This window comes from Borostomias antarcticus (assembly GCF_949987555.1).
Source record: "Borostomias antarcticus genome assembly, chromosome: 21".
NCBI classification, from domain to species: Eukaryota; Metazoa; Chordata; class Actinopteri; order Stomiiformes; family Stomiidae; genus Borostomias; species Borostomias antarcticus.
The window spans coordinates 1,284,888-1,303,920 of NC_140254.1; the positions used below are offsets into that span (position 1 = coordinate 1,284,888).

General features: G+C 44.7%; 1 protein-coding gene across 1 annotated transcript in view; it reads left to right on the forward strand.

Annotated features, from left to right (window-relative positions):
- Positions 1-3,723: 3,723 nt before the first annotated feature.
- LOC311323321 (brevican core protein-like) overlaps positions 3,724-19,033 on the forward strand; it is a gene marked incomplete at both ends in the record, with an annotated part of 46,513 nt that continues 31,203 nt past the window's right edge. Inside the window, 14 exon segments of the mRNA XM_084455522.1 lie at positions 3,724-3,779; positions 4,334-4,413; positions 4,519-4,890; positions 5,124-5,298; positions 6,997-7,124; positions 7,429-7,722; positions 7,874-9,469; positions 9,722-10,753; positions 13,087-13,194; positions 13,863-14,021; positions 14,338-14,420; positions 14,796-14,832; positions 14,835-14,930; positions 15,244-15,426. Of these exon segments, the coding sequence (XP_084311648.1) occupies positions 3,724-3,779; positions 4,334-4,413; positions 4,519-4,890; positions 5,124-5,298; positions 6,997-7,124; positions 7,429-7,722; positions 7,874-9,469; positions 9,722-10,753; positions 13,087-13,194; positions 13,863-14,021; positions 14,338-14,420; positions 14,796-14,832; positions 14,835-14,930; positions 15,244-15,426 (4,399 nt within the window).

Genomic DNA, 19,033 nt, shown 5'->3' on the forward strand with positions numbered 1-19,033 from the left:
GAGAGAGTGGCCAGACAGTGAGGGTTTGGAGAGGCTTTAGAGAAACAGGCTTCACGTGTGAACAAACACATGGGCCTATTTTAAAGTTGAAGTATGGTATTGTAGGTCGTTAAAGTGGGTTTTCGTAATAGGTCTCAGTTTAAAAGTTTGCAAATTCTATCTGACCCGAGAAGGCTTCTATTTGGAAACTTTATTATTTATTTAAAAGGTTCCTCTTCAGGGAAAGTGCTTCTCTCTCTTGTGTTTTTGTGTAAGGGTGTCCTAATCTGAGCAGGCAGAACATACCTTGCCCACACCCTATTGTGTCAGAGATTCTGATTTATTTTATTTGGGTCAAAACTCTCCTTTGTTTGTGCCATTCTGGACCGTGCAGAGACTGTTAACATCCCCCACTTCTCGTGACTCAGTCTTCTTGTCCAGGAAACCGGGACAGCGAGACACCTTGGTCCTTTCATCCCTCCCTGCAGGAGACGAGAACAAGGCAACACACTTACTCCCATAGTGCACTCTGTTTCTGCTGCCTCTCATCTGCCCCGGGGTCTGCGGGCTGCTTTTGCGACGGACGCAGTAGCAGGGTGAGAGGGAGGGAGAGAGGCAGGAGAGGAGAAGATGAGGAGGAGTTTAAGGAGCACAGTTGGGGGGGGGGGGGTCGGATGGAGAAATTAAGGAGCAGAGTAGGAGGCAAAGGGATGGGGCTGGCTGAGAAAGAGGAGAGGGATGTGTAGGAGGGAGCAGAAGTGAGGAATGAGTGGAGGAATGGTTTTGTTGAGAGAGGGGGGATAATATGCAATGTAATGTCATACAGCATATGACCCACTATTTTGATCCTCTTGTGCAAGCTGGAAAACCTCTACTGTACCTCTGGATTGTATGAGAGAGCACTACACTTAACACCCCTTTCTTCATGGAGGTGATAGGACATCGGCTAATATCGCTGGGTCCATGAATGTTTTGGTGGGATAGAGGCAGAGGGATGTGGAGACACTTAAGATTAGATTTCAACACTACATTAAGCATCCTCCAACCTTGAAATTGCGTGACAGAAATATCTAACCACACTTAAAGGAGTAGTAAAGGGAAAATGCATGTTTAGCCCTGTTTTAAGGTTACTTATGATCATATACAATGGTTCCGATCAAAACGTTGACAAAGCTAGCATTTTCGAGAAAGTTGATAATTGCTCTACCACTGCTTTGGTTATACAGTGGATGTGGATGGACATCTTGAAAAATCATTAAAAAACATGTTAAACTCTCGATTTCAAAGACAAGAAACTCACCTAGGTGTTAGTTGGCATTCTGACATATAATTCGCCACAAAGTAAGATTCTAGTTCATCTGGAAAGGCTTTTTTAAATATTTAGCATAGAACTATTTAGTCGCAGCACATACGTGTGCAAACTTCCGCAAACTAGGTAGCCTAGCAACATAAACAATAACCATAGCTACCGTAAGTAGTTCCGCTTCCTGAATCCCCTCTGCGGATTGATGTAAACATCTACAACGGTCGCTTCAATACAAGTCAATGGATTTCATAAAATGATCAATAAAACCCTACAGGATTAATACTTTGCGGCGAATTTGATGTCAGAACACCAACGCACACCAATTTCACACTCGGTGAGCTTCTTGTCTTTGAAATCGAGAGTTTAACATGTTTTTGAATGATTTTTCAAGATGCCCATCCACATCCATTGTATGACCAAAACGGGGGTAGAGCAATTATCAACTTTCTTGAAAATGCTAGCTTTGTCAACGTTTTGATCTGAACCATTGTATATGATCATAAGTAACCTTAAAACAGGGCTAAACATGCATTTTCCCTTTACTACTCCTTTAAGTGGGGGCAGGTCAGGAGTAACTTCCCCAGGTGTCCAAATCAGTCACCATTACAGTAGCTCGAATTTTGTGCCTACCTGTATTCCTCTTCAAAAGAACATTGGTTTTGTTGCCTACAATATGACAGTATACGTTTGTATAGTGCACTGAAAGCAGTTTTGGAACCCAGAATTGATTTTGGTGGCGTCACTCTGATTCACTTCAGTTCACAAACTTCTAATTAAACAGCAGAGAAAAGCCTACAGCACAATGACTGTTAGGCTGAGGCCAATCTTCCCAAAAGATGGGTCCGAACCAGGAACCAAATAACCATCCACGACGGCCATGTTCTGTACCATAATCAATCTGTCTCCATTAAGATAGACACAAACTTGTGTTTAAGCATAGTTCTGTTACAATTATATAGTTTGAAACATTCCTGGTCAGTGTCTTCCTAATGTGGTCGTTGCTTTGCTTCAAGCAATGTTCTAAATGACTCCTAGCGGCTTTGGCATCCATAATGAAAAGCGAGAACAGAGAGAGAGAGAGAGAGAGAGTGAGTGAGCGAGAACCCAAAAGTGTACCAGTGCCTTGTCCTGTAATTTTCCCCCTGAGGACGTTTGTTAGAGAGCCGATCCGGAGTGGAAACACAGGGTGCAGCTGGACGCTCCTCACCCGACCCGTGTCACTCCCTTTTGTGAGTCGTTCTCCTGTCAAGAATACTAATGGCCGCCTGTCTCTGGAGTCCACCCAGATGGCACCAAAACAAACAACATTCATTTGATCACTAAACAGGGCATTTGTTCATATGATACTTGAGTTTCAAGTCTGGTAGGTTTACACAGCATGACTTATTGCACATAGTATATGTTTATAGATACAGTATGCTAGAAACACCATGCAGCCTGCTTAGTAACACATACTTTTGCATTGTGGGGTTCTATGAAGGCTGTTTAATATTTTATCTTATCAGAAAAATGGTAGTTTCAACACAACTACCGATTTGTAGATGCCACAAGGGAGTGCAGTACTTGCTTGTGATTAGCAAATGGACCTGTCAGTTGCACTATTTGATATATCTTCCCTTGTTGTCGTTAACTTTAATTCATCTTTATGACTCTGAGGTGCCCAAAAAGGTGCCTGAACGAACGATACAGTGATGATCAGCGTTTGTTACAGTGATTCACGGGTGTTCATGTGATGAGTGAAAGTTTGGAGGCAGAAGTGTTGGTGGTGGATTTGGGACTGGTGCATCTGGTGCATGACTAGCTTTACTTCACTCACATTCACACACACACACACACACACACACACACACACACACACACACACACACACACACACACACACATACAGCATTTAGTCTGTGTTTCACTATTGATTTATAGATTTAAAAGAGCCTCTTCATTGCATGTCTATGAAGAGAGTTGTGTTTGGGAGCAGCTGAGTGACTGGATTTTGAGCCAGAAGCTGGTGTCAAAAGGACCAGGCTTCCTCATTGTGTCAAATCGATAAAAAAAAAGAGATTTCAGCATCTGAAAATGTCTAAAAAAAATAACCTCTAGCTTTCAGGTTTGTGTTCTGATCTAATCTTCCAGAAATCTACTTCAAAACATAGTTCAAAATTATGTAAATATATATTGATTTCAAACCCATATTTTTTTTTTTTTAAGTCTTCAGTATCGATCAACACTGCCCTCATTTGTGTGCCCCTCCCCTTCCCACCATGACCACCTTAGTGGAAGGTTGTGTGAGGTCAGTGAGAGCAGTCTGCCATGCCTGCTGCCTGCTAGGCTAATAACAGGCCCGGCCCAGACTGGTGACGGAGGCCTGGCAGGCAGCCCTGGGCCATGGAAGACGTGTCATTTGCTGGCGGAGGTGATGAAACGCCTGTGGTCAAACGGGAATGGTCCGGGTGGAGCAGGCTGCCTGTTTGAGGGCAGCGAGGCTGCTCCTGGCCATGTCTGTGCGTCTTGCAGCAACAGTCTTCTCTTCTTCTTCTTCACTCTTTCTTCTTACATTTTCATGGGTCGATTGAAAAGGGTGATGTTTCAAAACCTTGGTTAATGTTTTTTTTGTAACCTGTATCACGTGTCCTTGGCCTCATTGTTTGTCCCTCTTCGATGTATTGCTCTTGTACCCCCCCCCCCCCCCCCCCCCAATTGTGTTAGTCTCTTTCTCAAACTGGTCTCATTCCTTTCTGTCTGTCCTCTCTGTCTTTTTCGATCTGTTTGACCCTATTTATCTCTCTCAATCTCCCTTGTGCATCCTCTGTAATTGACTGTCGAGCGCTCATCACGTGTCACTCTCTGCTCTTTTCTCATAAGCATATTGCTGGAAGTATGTGATATAGAAATACATTAAAGTGCAAATACGCATAAAATTGAAAGACATTCCGAAGGGAAAGAAAAGGAAACTGTTCCATTCAATGGCTAACTTGTGCAATGATTCAAATCATAATGTAATCTTACCCTTTTTGATGATTTCTATTGTGTCCTCTTCCCCTATCTTCTCAGACCAGAAGCCCTCCTCCCTCTCCTGTGTGCAGTGTGCCACATCTCTCTGGCCTTCCCTGCTCGAACAGCACACTCAGAAGGTAAACAGCGTATACTATATTTGGTATGCATATTTCCTATACAGTATGATACACCTTCCCTCGCTGCCGTGCTAACCACACCCTCTCTCCTCCCCCTTACTACAGACAACCTGCGAAGCCTCCGCGTGTCCATCCTCCACCCCTCCCCCATCTCCGCCCCCCTGGGGGGCTCCGTCACCATCCCCTGCCTGGTGTCCCTCTCCCCCCCCTCCTCCACTTCAAACCCTCCCCCCCCGCGGGTCAAGTGGAGTGTGGTGTCCGGCGAGCGAGAGACGGAGATCCTGGTGGCCAGGGGTCAGAGAGTGAAGGTCAACGAGGCCTACCAGGAGAGAGCCTCCCTACTCAATTACGCCTCCTCCCCCGAGGACCTCAGCCTCTGGCTGGGGGAGCTTAGCTCCGGTGATTCGGGACACTACCGCTGTGAGGTGCAACGAGGACTGGAGGATGCCAGTGACTTTGTACAGATGATCGTTAAAGGTAACAGTGAAAGCGACTCTTTGTCAATAAAATCTCGATGCAGTTTTTTTCTTAGCTTTTCATATGCCAGACAGGAGACACCATGATGATTTTGTCTGAAGGGAATTTGACTTTTCCCCATTATTTTTTCTCACTGTAATGTTTTTAGGCCCTGTTGTATAATTGTGTGTGTGTGTTTGTGTGTGTGGGGGATGGGCGGCTGCCTCTGTCTGCTGCTCTGATTGTTTTTGTAGGTGTGGTGTTCCACTACAGACCTGCCTCTGGCCGCTATGCGTTCTCATTTCACGAGGCTCAGAGGGTGTGTGAAGGCATTGGCGCTCACATTGCCACACCAGACCAGCTCCTGGCAGCCTATCACGACGGCTATGAGCAGTGTGACGCCGGATGGCTGGCAGACCAGTCTGTAAGGTACGTCCAACTTCCAGAAACCAGACCAGTGTGTAAGGTACGTCCCAGCTTCCAAAAACCAGGGCTGAGTTTCCCAGAGGCATCGTAGCGCTATGATGAACGCCATAGGTTACGATGAACGTAGCGCTACGATGCCTCTGGGAAACTCAGCCCAGACCAGTCTGTAAGGTACATCCTAGCTTCCTAAAACCAGACCAGTCTGTAAGGTACGTCCTAGCTTCCAAAAACCAGACCAGTCTGTAAAGTAAGTCCTAGCTTCCCAAAACTTTTTTTTTTCCTGTTCTGGCTTTACATGGTTATCTGGGTCCCAGCATAAATCTCTTCAGCAGAGGTGCCAGACCTTGTACAGTAATACATATACACATTGTCAAGAGCACACTGTCACATGTAACACTATGTATAATGGATTCACGACTACTAAGGTAAGATGAGACCAGTAAAGTTCAGCTCTGGGAGCATTGGGATTAATAATGAGACCAGATGCCAATTACAGCTTTGTATTGAAAACAGAAAGGGAACGGTATCATACAAATATACAATAAGAAACCGTGATATGCAGATCACCATATGAAATGGTAAAATCGCAGTGTATTTCAATTAGACAAACACTTGTAGAAAAGAAAAAAGGAGATTCACAGTAACCCTTTGGCCATTAAAGTACCTAAATCATACATGTTATATTCTATAGGTGCACCCATTAAGTATCTGTATTTATAACTTAAACCCTTAGTTACACAATACAATTCACAGTCACAATCACTACAAGCAATTCATCTTAATAAGAAAAATGATAAACACTCTTCATAACAATACACATTCACCCCTAACGGCAAACTCACCACGAACCCCAGGTGAATGGAATGTGAGGTGAATCCAACTGAAAGTCCAACTACATCACAGGGTATTCTGTAGTACAGCTGCATGTGTTTTGTGCACAGTTCTGCTGTCCTACCACACCGATGGGAAGCAATAGGCTTGAGGTAGAGTAAAGCGCCAAGGAAGATCAAAAAGTAAGTCTTCACATACAGTCTTCTGAGCTGTTTTATATATACAGTAAACAGGACCATATAAAACACTATTACTACTAATAGTTCAATAGGTTACTGTATACTATACTACAGTAACTGTATAATATACAACATGGAACAGTGTCTTTCAATATTATGACCAAACAATATCTTTCTGTATGAAAATAAAATAAATAAAATCTGAGGTAATACTGCTTAAAATGGTGGCACAGTAAAAACAAAACAGCTCACAGTGTAGCCTAGCTGTGGCTCAGGGCGTTAGTACTGTAAGTCACTGATTTCTCAGTACCACCCTGTCATGGACCATTCATTTCTCCATGCGCTTTTTTTCCACTCAGTCTGCTCTTCAGTATCTACAAATAATGGCCGGCTTTCCCGATAAAGAACCCTCTTAAGAAACCCTTCTTAATCAACCCTTTGCATGGGAGTTGTACTTAACTCCAAAGTAGGCTAATTTGGAGTTAAGTGCTTCTTAACTCAGTTAAGTGCTTCTTAACTCGTTCGGGAAACCCGGCCAATATTATTTCATTACTCACTGAAGTCAAGACAGTTTTGGAACAATGAAAGCCTTGTCTCCAAGGTGGTTTGACTTGCACCCAAAAGTCTTTACATTCAACTGGTGGTAAGTAACTTAATGGAAATAATTTCACTGTTCATAACTATTTCCCAGGTACCCCATCCAAGTCCCGCGTGAAGGTTGCTATGGTGACATGGAGGGACAGCCAGGAGTGAGGAACTATGGGACGATGGATCCAGACGAGCTGTTTGATGTCTACTGTTATGTTGAACAAATAGATGGTAAAAAGTCACACCCTAAGTTTAGATGCTGTGTTATCATGCACAAATGTGTAAGGTTCACTTCAAGTGACAGCCTTTGAGGGCTTTTAACAAAATAAATAGGGCACACATTAGATTATCATCCACGAAAATCTATCTGTATGTGTACATATAATGTGGATGTGGATCAAAGTGGATGACGTCTCCTCTCTTACAAATTTAACCCTTTATATATCCGTATGAAAATCAGGGGTGTGATGTTTCGCAAATCAGGGATCTTTGACAATGATTGCAAATCTAACGTGTGACATTTTCATGTCCCCAGGGGAGGTGATCCATGACCCCACCCCTCAGCAGCTGTCATTGGATGAAGCACGGGCATACTGCGAGCGAGCTGGGGCAGAGCTGGCCACCACTGGTCAGCTCTACATGGCGTGGAGCAAGGGTCTGGACCACTGCAGTCCTGGTTGGCTGGCCGATGGCAGCGTGCGCTACCCCATCGTGACCCCTAGGGAGCGCTGTGGAGGACCTCAAGCGGGGGTCAAAACCGTGTACCGCTTCAGCAACCAGACTGGCTACCCCCAACCCTCCAGCCGCCATGATGTCTACTGCTTCAAAGGTCCATGTCTTGCTGGCACAGTATTTAACCGTAGAATAGGAACTGAAAAGTTTGAGAGGCCGTTGGAATAGCACGATCATTTAAGCTGTTCAACACTGTGAAATCATGTACAGTGGTCTCTAAGTGTCCTGTCCACCCTGTTTCTTTTCAGGTCCTGGGAATGTACACACTGATGCGCCTATGGACTACATGGCCACAGAGCCTGAGGATCTGGGACAAGATGTCGTCATCCTCATGCAGCCTGCCGAGGAGCTGCAGCTGAGCCACGATCCAGAACAGGTGGAGAGAGAGGCCCAGAGTGTCCTGGAGTCCCTCCCTGCGTTCCAGGGGACACCTGCTCGGGAAGACCTGCAAGAAACTCCCCCAACTGCCGCCTCAGATGAAGACTCCCCCTTCAGTCCCACCACCTCTTCACAGAACCTTCTCCAGCCTTTTGATGAAACTTCACTTCCTGTAGAGGAAGGCTACGACTCCCAGCAACCCACATTGCCACTCCCAAGCCATGTCTCCAGTGAACTAAACCACACAGACTCAGAACCCACGCCAGAAGACTATGACTCCCAGCAGTCCACGTCGTCACTCCCAAGCTACGCCTCCAGTGAATCAAACCACCCTGACTCAGAACCCACTCCAGAAGACTACGACTCCAAGCAGTCCACGTTGACGCCCTCAAACCGCGCCTCCGGTGACCTCGACCAGCCAGTCTCAGAACCCCATCTAGAAGACTACGACTCCCAGCAGTCCACATTGTCACCCTCAAGCCGCGCCTCCGGTGACCTCGACCAGTCAGTCTCAGAACCACATCTAGAAGACTACGACTCCCAGCAGTCCACATTGTCACCCTCAAGCCGTGCCTCCGGTGACCTCGATCAGCCAGACTCAGAACCCCATCTAGAAGACTACGACTCCCAGCAGTCCACATTGTCACCCTCAAGCCGCGCCTCCGGTGACCTCGACCAGCCAGACTCAGAACCCACTCCAGAGGACTACGACTCCCAGCAGTCCACGTTGATGCCCTCAAGCCACGCCTCCGGTGACCTCGACCAGCCAGTCTCAGAACCCCATCTAGAAGACTACGACTCCCAGGAGTCCACATTGTCACCCTCAAGCCGCGCCTCCGGTGACCTCGACCAGCCAGTCTCAGAACCCCATCTAGAAGACTACGACTCCCAGGAGTCCACATTGTCACCCTCAAGCCGCGCCTCCGGTGACCTCGACCAGCCAGACTCAGAACCTACTCCAGAAGACTACGACTCCCAGCAGTCCACGTTGATGCCCTCAAGCCACGCTTCTGGTGACCCCGACCAGCCTGACCCAGAACCAGCCCCAGAGTTCCCCGAGCCATCCTTTGAGCCACACAGGCATTATCAGCCGATGCCAGAAACAAACATGGACGAAACAGACTATCATCAATCAAGAGGTTCCAAGCACTTCCAGTCAATGCCAGAGACCAACCTGGATTCAATGGATTCTAATTACTCCTCAACAGTGAGCAACCACTCTTATCAAATTTTGCCAGAGACAACCTCGACAACCTTTGACCAAACCATGGACATTACAGAGGAACATGACCCCACTACACAGAGCAGGCATGAAGAGGAGCTAGGAGGAGAGCTTGAGCAGATGTCCAACTCAACTGGCTCCCAGGGAGAGAAAGATCATCGTCCAGTTCAGTCAACATTTTCACCCTACAGAGAGGTCACCTCAGTGTGGTACACTCTGGATGGCTCGGGAGATGTGTCTCAAGGTATAGTATGGCCTGTCTGAACATCCAATACTTTGTGTGTGAATAGAATGCTCTTGATGTTCGGACCTTTGAAATCTTGATTATTCTAGGTTACTTTCCAGTATCATAATCATTAAGCTAATATTTGGTATTCAGTTTAAAAGTCTCATAATTTTTTGAATGTTATAAGTTTAAGTCTTATTTTCTCCAGGGCGATTCAATCTTTCTACAATAGATGGAGAGCCTCAAACACACATTATCTCTTCCTTGCAGAGATTGAGCCAAGCTTCTACCCGGGTGTCCAGATAGTCAGTTCCACTGTGATGTCAGAATCATCTACTTCAGACCTTACCACCCATGAGTCCACCCATCGTGGAGCCACCCGCCTTCCCAGCCGCTCCCAGACCGGACTTCCGCTCTCTGGTGTCTCCTCCAGGCTGGATGTTTCTGAGGAGTTGGATATTGTGTATTCCACAGTCGCAACACATCCCTATGGAACCTCTACTACTAATTTGGAAAGAACAGTCCTCCCTGAAAGATTGGGTTCCTCAGGAGAAGTGGAGCTGCTACCACAGGAGCTTGAGCATGAGGAGCATTTAGGTTCTGGAGATGAAATGGCCATAACCGAGTCTACGGACGAAGCCACAACTGAGTTTCCAGATCTAGTTACGACCGAGTCTCCAGACCTAGCCACTTCCAAGTCTCCAGTTCTAGTTATGACCGAGTCATCAGACCTAAACACCACCTCCCAGACGCCTGTCCAGCTCACCACTGTTGCGTATCAGACAAAAATGCCTTCCAGAATCAGTGTTGATCCAACAACGGAGGAGGAGGAAAGTGGGTATGAGTCTGCCACGAATGCGCCATACCTGGAGCAAGAGATCACCGTTTTCCCCCTCGAGATCCTAACGTCCAGCTGGGATGTGCATCGCACCACCTCCTCACCCCAGGAGTCCAGGGACGACCGGGAGTACAACGGCAGCAAAAAAGTCCTCATGACCCCGACAGAGCATCCAGATTCCTCAGCCGAGACTGACGGGTTTGACGACTCCTACTCCTCCGTGGGTACAGACTCCACCACTGCCACCGCGTCGTCCCCCACACAGCGGCCCACGCGATCCTGGAGCCCCACCACACCCACCACGCAAAGTCTCACAGAATCAGCGGAGCCAGAGAGAGTGACGGCTCTCATCCCGCCTGTGGATCAAAGTCGGGCGGAGCTGGAGTACGTTCTCACCCAGCCGCCCACCCTGCTAATGTTGCCCGACGAGAGGGCAGCCGTGGGCAGAACCGGGAAACTTTCAGGTAACGCTCCGGCCACCCTAACCAGCCTAACCGCCCTCCTCTTGCTGCTCAATGCAACGATGCACTAAACCCCCGGCCTCTTCCACTTTTACCCCCCCCCCCCCAACCTGTCTTGCTCCATTTTCTGCAAACCACCACCTACCTGACAGCTCCCCGCTCCTACGTCTGTCTCACTATTTGTTTCAGCAGCCGACTCACCCACCTCCCCTCCCCCGCTCCTCCCCCAGCCCCTATAAAGAACCCCCAGTTTCCTGTGGTGGCCCCCAAGAATGGAGCAATGACCTATGGGACAGAACTCCTATCTGACATTGTCAAGCCAACTAGTCTTGCTATGCATGCTGTTTTTGTTGTTCCCCTCAAAGATTGACTTCTGTGAAGTATTGCTCAGATGCCCAATTTCTGTGAAAGAGATTTTTACAAAGCTTGTTTGTCTTCCCTGTCTATAAAAATGTCCAGCTCTCATCTTACCCAAGCACCACAAAAAAGACCCACCACAGATAGGACGTTACTGGACCTGGTCATTCACTTGAATGTAACACATCACTAATGTTGAATATAACAGCACTGACTATATGATTTGAGCAAATATGATCGGTTTAGCAGAGGGAATGTGTACCTGATTTTTTTGCTATATACAGTACATTATATTGTGTTAGATTGTACCAGATGTCTAGATTGTCATCACTGCTCACATAGTATCACCATGATCATAGTATGATCATATTGAGCACAGAATGTCACAGTTAAGCACAATAATGAAGCAGTTTCTTTATTTTATTATAAAGCAGGATATCCGCTAAGATATTTGATGCATTAACAAGGGTCAAAAGGATTGGCTGTAATAACTGTGTAATAACATTTTAAATGGAAGTCTAAGTTATCTTCCAAAATGTGTCAATATGTATGTGTATAAGATTAGCTAAATGCTACATGGGGACATTTAAGGCTGGTTTATTGCCTGATGGTCATGACAAGCAACAGTGGATGTGTAGTATCACCTTATTCTCTCCTTTCTTTTTGAATAGGTTAGATCCTAGTGGCATGCATACACTTACATAATTTCCAATCCAATAGCCTAATAAATGTTTGTAAAATGCAGCTCTCAAAAGAAATGGTAAATGTGACAAGGTAGGAATCATGCACTCAACAAATTGTTGGTTAAGAATATTTTGTCAATTGATGCTAACTGTGGCAATTACAGAGATTAAACCAAATTTCCATGGCCCAAACTTATACCACAGCCTCTGATATTTAGCTGTCAATCATCATCTACACCACTAGCCAAAATAGTTCAGGTGCAACCAATTCATAGCTGACAGACTTTAAACCAGCCTGTTCAATAAGAAGGTTACTTTTTCTGTATCGTTTGAATAGATGTGCTTTTAAACCAGGGCGAAACCATTAAAGGTCGAAAGAGTCATATTCCCGAGGCCATGCCCTTTAACTTTTAGTTTTCTCTTCTCTCTCATATTCCTGAATGCATGGCTGCTGAGACAATATGAATGTAGGTATTATAGGTCCAACTTTTACACTCAAGATTTAAAGAAAATTGAGAATAATATAAAATAATTTTCTAGGAAACTACTCTGCCTTGTGTTGCCTCAAGTCAATATAATAGTTGTACTTTAGCTCCACCTACTGGCTTCTCTTATTCAGTACAACACAGCGAAGGAGACTGAGTGAGGAGTCAGCTGAGCACTATTTTGATGTTTCAAGCAGTTTTGATTTGCAAATATACTGTAGCAACCTTGCAACCCGCACACTCAGTTATAAATCAAATGAAGATTGGTCATTATTAGCAACACTATACATGTGCAAGCGTTCATACTCTTCTATTTTCTCTTCATCTACACAAACTATATTGAGACATTTTCCTCATCAGCACAGTACCGACATAATATCTAATGTCAGCACATCCAACATGTTCGCTTGTCAGCACATCCAACATGTTGCTAATATCAGCGCATCCAGCATGTTGATAGTCAGCACATCCAGCATTATCACGTTTCCTCCCCGTCAACCTGAACCTCTTTCTCTTCATCCCCACTATTATCATCCCCATCATCCCCACTATTATCATCCCTATCATCCACACTATTATCATCCCTATCATCCTCAACGTCACTCATCTCTGTTTCACTTCAACTGACATGCCCTGTGAAAATAGAGGCTACCTCTATTTGTTCTTTTCCAGTTCTCCATTGCCTCCATTGCCCCTGTTATTGTGCAACATAATACACAAAAACTATGATATTGTATCAAGCTATGGCTTTTGTCATGGGATGAGTAGTGTTTTAGGGTATCATGGCAGGACTTGTCTGGTTTTCTTCCAGATGCCTGTCTGAGGGACCCTTGTGTCAACGGGGGCACCTGCATGGAGGAGGGCGGCCGGGCCACATGCCTCTGTCTGCCAAGCTACGGAGGGGCCCTCTGTGGAACAGGTTTGCTCCAGTTTTTCAATTCTCTCTCTCTCTCTCTCTCTCTCTCTCTCTCTCCTCTCTCCCTCTCTCTCTCTCCTCTCTCTCTCTCTCCTCTCTCTCTCTCTCCTCTCTCTCTCTACTCTCTCTCTCTCTCTCTCTCTCTCTCTCTCACACACACACACACACACACACTCTTTATTCTTATTCTTTATTGGTTCTTCTTTAAACTCAAATTCAAATTCAAGTAAGCTTTATTGGCATGGCAGATGAAAAATCTACATTGCCCAAAGCAGGTACACTGACAAATAATAAGAAATGAACATGCAATAATATACAAATATGAACAATATAATCAAACTATCTAACAACTCTCTCTCTCTCTCTCTCTCTCTCTCTCTCTCTCTCTCTCTCTTTTCTCTCTCTCTCTCTCTCTCTCTCTCTCTCTCTCTCTTTTTCTCTCTCTCTTTCTCTCTCTCCCTCTCTCTCTCTCTCTTCTCTTTTCTCTCTCTCTTCTCTCTCCTTCTCTTTCTCTCTCTCTCCTCTCTCTCTCTCTCTTTCTCTCTTCTCTCTCTCCTCTCTCCTCTTTCTCTCTTTCTCCTCTCTCTCTCTCTCTCTTTTCTTCTCTCTCTATCTCTCTCTCTCTCTCTCTCTCTCTCTCTCTCTCCTCTCTCTCTCTCTCTCTCTCTCAGATCTTGAGCAGTGTGATGTAGGCTGGGAGAAGTTCCAGGGCTCCTGCTATAAGCACTTCACCCAGAGGCTGAGCTGGGAGGTGGCCGAGCAGCACTGCCGCATAACCGGGGGCCACCTGGTCTCCATCATGACCCCAGAGGAACAGGAATTCATCAACAGTAGGTGGAGAGAGGGGTCACACACAACAGAACACCATGTCAGCCCAGTCCACCTTGTTCTTGCCCTTCCATATAATAAGACATATAATAAGACATATTACAGAGCAGACAAATGCCTCCCTTCATCTGTAAAGTTCTGTTCTATGATCAACATAAAATGTTCAGATTCAGAAAATGTTATTTTACATGAAGTTTAGTGGCAGAACACTTTTACATAGCCTCTATGAAAACACAACCATCACAAAACATGAAACACCCCCAGACTTCAAGAACTGTACATTTTTGCCCCTGAGTATGATGTCACCTATCTCTTCAGCCAATTTTAAAGAGTACCAGTGGACTGGACTGAATGACAAAACCATTGAGGGGGACTTCCGCTGGTCCGATGACAACCCACTGGTGAGTGTCATGGTCCATTCAGCCTGGGTAGATACCACAGTTGGCCACAAGGTGTCATATAATACCTACATAACTAAATCACAATGACACTTCAAGGATATCCACTTTTGTGCTGTTTACGAATGTTAACATGTGGCCATACAGGTATAAAAATAAAAAAAAGTCATAAGAAATATCTCATATTCATATGGACCAGTTGAACTGCTACTATGTCAATGTCATTTTATTTATTTAGCACCATTCATACAAATCAATGTGGCATTTTGTGCCTCTCATAAAAAGGGTGGATGGATAAAAACATAAATCATATAGTCGTCACATAAGACTTTGTAAAGAGCTTTGTCTTTCGGCCTATCTCTTATTGTCTGTATGCAGCTCTATGAGAACTGGTACCGAGGACAGCCTGACAGCTACTTGAGGACTGTGTGGTGATGGTGTGGCACGACGCTGGGCGCTGGAGTGATGTGCCCTGTAACTACCACTTGGCATACACCTGCAAGAAAGGCACCTGTAAGTCATGAACTTGTAGCAGGCCTAGTTCTTCACCTACTCATTGGACACTGTCTGATGTTTGGACACTGTCTGATGTAAATGTAGACTTCAGACTTCGTGTTTGCTCCTTCGTTCATTCATTCATTCATTCATTCATTCATTCATTCCTTCATTCATTCATTCATTCATTCATTCATTCATTCATTCATTCATTCATTCATCCATCCATTCATTCACTCCCTCACTCACCTGTTGTACTGTACACAGAAAGTTGATCTATGCACATAACCTGAGGTTTCTCTAACTCCACCCACTATAACTCGACCCACAGCCTTATGCGGTCCGCCTCCTAAAGTCCCCAACGCATCCTTGTTCGGCAAACCTCGGCAGCGGTACGAGACCGGTGCCGTCGTCCGCTACTACTGCGCCCAGGGCTTCCAGCAGAGGCAGAACCCTGTAGTCAAATGCCTGTCAGGCGGCAGGTGGGAAGAACCACAGATTCTCTGCATCCCAGGTATGAAGCCCTCTGATTCCAGGGCCTGCCTGCTTACACTCTCTTTCTCTCCTGCTAGGATCAAGTGCTCCAAAGCTGATTCAGGTTTTTGAGGATTGAATGATGGCAGAGAAGGCCTTCTATGCCCACCTCCCTTGTTCTCTGTAAAGCGCATTGTGTTGCCTCTGGGTATGAAATGCACTATAGAAATAATGCTTTGATTGATTGAGAGAAGGCCTTCTAATGAGGAATTTTGAATGTAAATGATTGGACAAATGTTTACCCCTCTCATCATAGGGTATAACATCCATGTCTAGGTCTCAAGGAAGCATGGCATTAACTAGACTACTTAATCTTTCAACTCACCCACTTGACTGTACTTATTTATTGGGGTTTCCTTTTAGGTGCAAGAAGCACAGCACAAAACGAAGGGGTCACATCTCCTCCCTCGAAAAGCCAAGAGTTTGACGATGAAGAATCTTGGACAACGAAGGAATCGCCACAATACTGGGACATCAAGTTTTAAATCCCAGGCAATGTCCCAACACTCCACAAGAGTTTGTCTCCTCGTCTCCTTTCCTTGCTGTCCACTGATAAATGACTTCGAATGAAAACGATAGGGTGGATACCTATCAAGCTCTTTTGCTCCACAGTTGTTTTTTACCCCTTCAGTGACAAAAGAACGTTTTATATTGTAGGCTTTATTTTCTGTCCACTTATCAGTCTTCACAGTGTGCAAAAATACGGTATTTCTCACTAAAGCAACAGGAGTATTCTTTTTTTTAGTGGATACAATTATTTATGTAACAATGCAAAACAAATACTATAGCAACTGTTATTCTGGGCTACTGCACTCGGTCTGGGCCGTTATGAGAACTGAAGTTATAACCTTTTCTGTTCAACTCCTAGTCTCCTACCTACAACACATACAGCAGAATCATTTTGTCCTGATTTTTCTGGTTTGGTTCAAATGCAATCACAACTGCAGAAGAACTACAGCATGCTTGATGTCAATCGGGTATGTTTTTATTGATATCAATCGGTTATGTTTTTATTCTAATAATATCAGACCCCTCATCCATACTGTTAGTAACAGCTGGTCTGTTTTCAATTTCAGCTACTGTAGGTCCCATCAAGTGTTTATAAATTTACGGCCTGAATGCCAGATAAGGTTTACTATACCTGTAAGTAGGTACAGTGGAAAAGTCTAGAGGTTGAGGGATCAAGAACAGATTAGTAAGACTGTGACCCAACTCCAACTAGCATATTTCACTTATCACAATGTTTTGACTGTGATTCACAGACTGGCTAGGTGTGCTTTATACAGTATGGGGGAAAACAAACTACATCACATGTGATATCTATTAAAATATTCAAACAGATTATCAGCAAGGTCTCAAGGATGGGTTTAGAATCATGTCAAAAAGCAAAAATAACACATCTAGTCACTGAACTATCTCACACTCGTATAGCCTGTTCCAACAGCTCAAGTTAAGTCCCTTTTTTAACGAGTTATGGTGCTAAACCCCTCTCTCATGCATCTTGTCAGAGGGAATTTACAACAAAAAAAAAGTATTTCTGATTTTGGTACACACAAATAGAAGGTACAGCAAAACACAGCAATAAATACACAGTTCACAGCCACGGTATATTTACTTCTGATGTACGGGGTTTAGGTGAAAAAGCTATGACCCCACAATACAGTGCCAGAGCAACAATGCCTTCATGACATAAGCCATGTATGTCATTACTTGTATTTGAGGTTGGGATGACGGACTTCTTACTGTCCACAATGTTTTCTGACACAGTTCTATTAAAAAAGCTTTATGTTGTAATAAAGTTTTGTAGAATCAAGAATCAAGCAGTGACCAAGAGCATATCAACGCTGCACCAAGCAAGACCTTCATATTTGTTTGTTGGTTTGTTTTATATGCACCTTTTACATTAATACACTTCATTTATAAACAAACTAATAACCAATTCAAAAGTCTGTGAGTGTGTTCTGTGATTAATTTTAGCAGTCAATTCTTTTGACATTTTAGTATTACCTTTTGCAAATGTAACAAAAAAGGAACCGTTCATAATTATAGAAGAAAATTTGGTGCATAATCTACATATATCCCCCTTCCCCACTGAAGTACTTCTAGGAACCATGTTCCCATATTTCACCACTAGATGCCATTTTTGAGCATTGCATCTACAGTACATTCACGTAGGCATAGACAACTACAGAAGGACAGACAAGTGAGGACATGTTCACTGACCTCTTGCTACCATTTAGTGCACTTACTTTTGATCGCCACGTTGTAGAGTGCTTAAGCACAATCAGCCTGCTTATGGCAATTAAAGAAGATACAATACAAGTATGGCAGCTAAGGTGTATAGATGGTGATACGAAATTAAACTTGCACCTCCTCACCAATGGAGTAATAATTAGTGGAGTGTATCATTATAGTAGAAACAAATCAGTGGCAGGTTCATGTGTGGGAGATGTATTTTGTGTTATGATAGGCCAGGCCATGTGGGTGGGTGATGGGTTTATGGATGATAGCTAATCCTCATGAATTCTGTATGTAATCCACCATATCCGTCCAAAGGGGGGGTACTGTTGGCATCCAGATGGCATTTCTCTTTGGCTTAATTAATACAGTTTCAGTTATGAAAGGATCAAGCGACTGAAGTCAAGGCTAGGCGGCCATGCTTGTTGTTTGATGCGGTGCGTTAAGCTGTGCCCGGGGTGTGTGTGTGTGTGTGTGGGGGGGGGGGGGGGGGGGCGTATTTTGTGTGTGATGATGGAGCAGAGCTTCAGCAGCCTCATGCTCAAGGCGCTGTTACCACGTGAACCAGCGAGTCCAAGCTTTCCCATGGGCAAAGCCAGGTGCTCCTCTGCATTAATGAATGGACGGTAATTAAGAAATGTTTAATTACTCTGTAAATCTCTAATTATAAATGCAAGAAAGTGCCACTAATCGTGATTATGATAATAATGCAGCTCCGCAGCAGAATCTTAAGTAAATTGTGCACAGATCCATACCAAGGTAGAGGCCTAATCTTTTCACCGTCAGCAATTTTGAAAACAGTGTTATCAGGATATGAACAGTGAGCGTGTGTGTGGGCACACACATGTGCACTTGTGTGTGTGTGTGTGTGTGTGTGTGTGTGTGTGTGTGTGTCTGTTTGCATGTGTGTATGTGTGTGTTTGTATGTGTGTGTGTGTGTGTGTGAGAGAGAGAGAGAGAGAGAGAGAGAGAGAGAGGGAGAGAGAGAGAGAGACAGCTAAAGAGACAGAAAGATCTAGAAAAAGAAAGAAAGCTGTGAGAAATGCGTCTGAACCCTGAATGCAATTCTATCCGTCATTGTCTCTTTGGTCTGGACGTTCTCATAGGCCACAACTACACAGACCCAAATATTATCCAGTGGCATGAGTTGCAGAACAGAGCTGTGGTCACAATAATGACTCACCGCCATAGCTAATTAGAATCCAAAAAGAGAGCCACAAAACTGCCCCAGAATTCAAATCTGGATTCTTCAGGAATGGTTGATATTCAGTGCTGGATCAAAGAAGGTGCATGGTTCTCAAGCCTTCAATAGGCTTACATGGCCAGAGGTGAATGGAGAGGGTTGGACA